At 48.4% G+C, this 2,997-nt stretch overlaps 1 protein-coding gene across 1 annotated transcript in view; it reads left to right on the top strand.

Annotated features, from left to right (window-relative positions):
- Positions 1–2,997, top strand: part of NPC1L1 (NPC1 like intracellular cholesterol transporter 1) — a 15,586-nt gene that overhangs the window by 7,546 nt on the left and 5,043 nt on the right. The window contains 1 exon segment of the mRNA XM_023747471.1: positions 1,623–1,726. Coding sequence (XP_023603239.1) covers positions 1,623–1,726 — 104 coding nt within the window.

Below are 2,997 nucleotides of genomic sequence, written 5' to 3'. Positions count from 1 at the left end.
TTCTCCCATCTACTTCCCTAGCGGCTGCACCGATTTACATTCCCACCAGCAGCACAGAGGGTCCGATTTTTCCACATTCTGGCCAGCACTTACTGTGCTCTGTCCGCCCCCGCCCCTCTTTTTTGATGGCAGCTACGCTGACTGGGGTGAGGTGTAGCTCATTGTAGTTTGTACCTGTATTTCACTAATGACTAATGAAGTCGACTTTCTTTTTATGTATCTTTTTTGGAGAATTGTCTATTCAAGTCTTTTGCCCATTTTTGAATCAGGTCGGGTTTCTTTTTTAAATTATTCATTGTTCATGAAATAAATGCAGCTGAGTTTTGCCTGTTGGTTTTCTATCCTGCAACGTTGCTGATTCTGTTTATTCAATCTAACAGGTTTTTAGTGGAATTCTAGGTTTTATCATCTATGAACAGAGATTTGTTACTTCTTCCTTTCCGGTTTGGGTGCCTTTTATTCCTTTTTCTTGCCTGTTCTCTCTGCAGCTTCAAGTACTCTGTTGAACGACTGTGGTGCCCGTGGGCACCCTGGTCTTGTTCCTAATCTCAGAGGAAACACTTTCAGTTTGTCACTGTTGAGTATGATATTAGCTGTGGGGTTTTCATATATGGCCTTTATCATGTTGAGAAATTTTCCTGTATTTCTACTTTGCTGAGTTTTTCTTTTATTAATTTTAGAGAGAGAGAGGAAGAGCGAGAGACAGACAGAGAGAAACATCAATTTGTCGTTCCACTTATTGATGCATGCATTGGTTGATTCCCTGTGTGTCCTGACCAGGGAGTAAGCCCATGATCTTGGTGTATCAGGATGATGCTCTAACTGAGCTACCCGGCCAGGGCCCTGAGTTTTGTTTGTTTGTTTGTTTTCTTAATCATAAAAGGATTTGGGATTTTGTGAAACGCTTTTTCTATGTCAATTGATGGTCATCTGATTTTATTTTCATTCTATTAATGTGGTGTATTACATTGGTTGATTTTCATGCATTGAACCATCCTTGCATTTTCTGGGAATATATCCCACTTGATCATGGTGTATCATCCTTTTAATAGACAGACCATTCCTGACTTAAGATCGTTCATCTTACAGTGGTGTGGAGGTGACATGCAGTCAGTAGAAACTACTTCAGATTTTGAATTTTGATCTTTTCCTGGGCCAGTGATGTGCTCCTGGTCGGACAGTGAGCATGAGGGTGAAGAGCCAGCGCTCCACCGTGCACTGTGCCCAGCCCGTGTTTGGATCTTGTGTTTGAGCAGCTTAGGGCAGCAGGCTAAGCACGTCAGCAGGTTCGGTGTATTGAAGTGCCGCTCGTGGTGTGTGACGTGCTCCCAAGAAGCAGAGGGACGTCACGGCGTCGGGAGAAAAGGCTGGAGTGCTTGCTAGGCGCCGTCGATGGACAAGGGGAGCCGTTTGTGGCTGGTTCCACGGACGCTCTGTCCCGGGGGCTGCAGCGTCGGTGCCACTATTTCACTATTTGGAAGAGAACAGTGTTGGGACCAGGGTGAGCAACGAGAAGGGAGTCTGTGGGGCTGTCGCTGCAGCTGCACCTGCGGCGGGAAAACCTCGCGCTCCTAGTGAAACCCTTCATCCCAGTCTGAAAAGAGGGCTTTTCCGGGCTGCAGGGTGGCTGTGAGAAAGGCCCGAGGACTCCAACTGGCCGTGGAGAGCAAATCATCGCACGGCAGCTCGAAAAGAAGGCGAAGGGTCCAAAGCTGGAGAAGTTCATGCCGGCAGGGGGTGGTCGGGTCCTTTAGAAAGAGGCTTGGCCTAAAAGACTGTCAAGATAACAGAAGAAGCCGTTGCTGCCTCAGACAATTCCCAGACCCATAAAGAGAATCGCCAGGGGCCAGGAGGTCTGTCCGAACAGGTGCCTTCCTGTGAGGAAGAGAAGACGCCCCGGGACCTAAGAGGCAGGGTGAGCTGACTCCACTGTTTGTGCAAACACAGCCGGTTTAGCTCAGAACGGCCTTATCTCGAAAGCTGCCAATCCCCAGCCCGGAGGGAAGATAAACACCAGCTGGCAGCCCTTGGCAGCCCCCGGAGACGGTCTGGACAGCGAGAGCCCTTGCTGGGTGGGCTCCACGGCGCTCAGTCCCTGAGGCCAGGAAGTGCCTGGCCGGTGAGGGACTGTCGTAAAGTTCTTTTTTTTTTTTAATATATTTTATTGATTTTTTACAGAGAGGAAGGGAGAGGGATAGAGAGTTAGAAACATCAGTGAGAGAGAAACATCGATCAGCTGCCTCCTGCACACCCCCTACTGGGAATATGCCCGCAACCAAGGTACATGCCCTTGACCGGAATCAAACCCGGGACCCTTCAGTCCACAGACCGACGCTCTATCCACTGAGCCAAACCAGCCAAGGCAGTTCTTTTTTTTAAATGTACATTTCAGCAGCATTAAGTACATGCACAATTCTTTCTTTTTTTAAAAAAAAGATATTTTTTATTGACTTCAGAGAGGAAGGGAGAGGGGGAGAGAGATGGAAACATCAATGATGAGAATCATTGATCGGCTGCCTCCTGCACGCCCCCTACTGGGGATCGAGTCGGCAACCCAGGCATGTACCCTGACAGGGAATTGAACTGTGACCTCCTGGTTCATAGGTCAACGCTCAACCACTGAGCCACACTGGCTGGGCCCTTAGGACTTTCTTAATAGCATTTTCCTTTCTCCAGCTTACTTTAGTGTAAGAATACAGTATATAACACATGCACCATCCAGGATATGTGTTAATTCACTGCTGTTATTGATAAGGCTTCTGGTCAATGGTGGACTATTAGTAGTTAAGTTTTGGGGATTTTCACTAGGTGGGAGGCGGGCACCTCTAACCCCTGCATGTTCGAGGGTCGGCCGTGTTTGCCTTTCCAGGGGCTTTTAGTTCCTTCTATGGCCTTGGCTTCAACCCGAAGGGCTCCCGTCAGCGTCTCGGGCGCAGGTCCTGTGGCTTTTGTTGATCTGGGAGTGTCTCCGTTTGTCCCTCGTTCTTGAAGAACAGT

This window comes from Myotis lucifugus, unplaced genomic scaffold (assembly GCF_000147115.1).
Source record: "Myotis lucifugus unplaced genomic scaffold, Myoluc2.0 scaffold_889, whole genome shotgun sequence".
Taxonomy (NCBI): domain Eukaryota; kingdom Metazoa; phylum Chordata; class Mammalia; order Chiroptera; family Vespertilionidae; genus Myotis; species Myotis lucifugus.
Note: the sequence above shows the minus strand (reverse complement) of the source record. Positions and strands in the feature narration are given on the sequence as shown.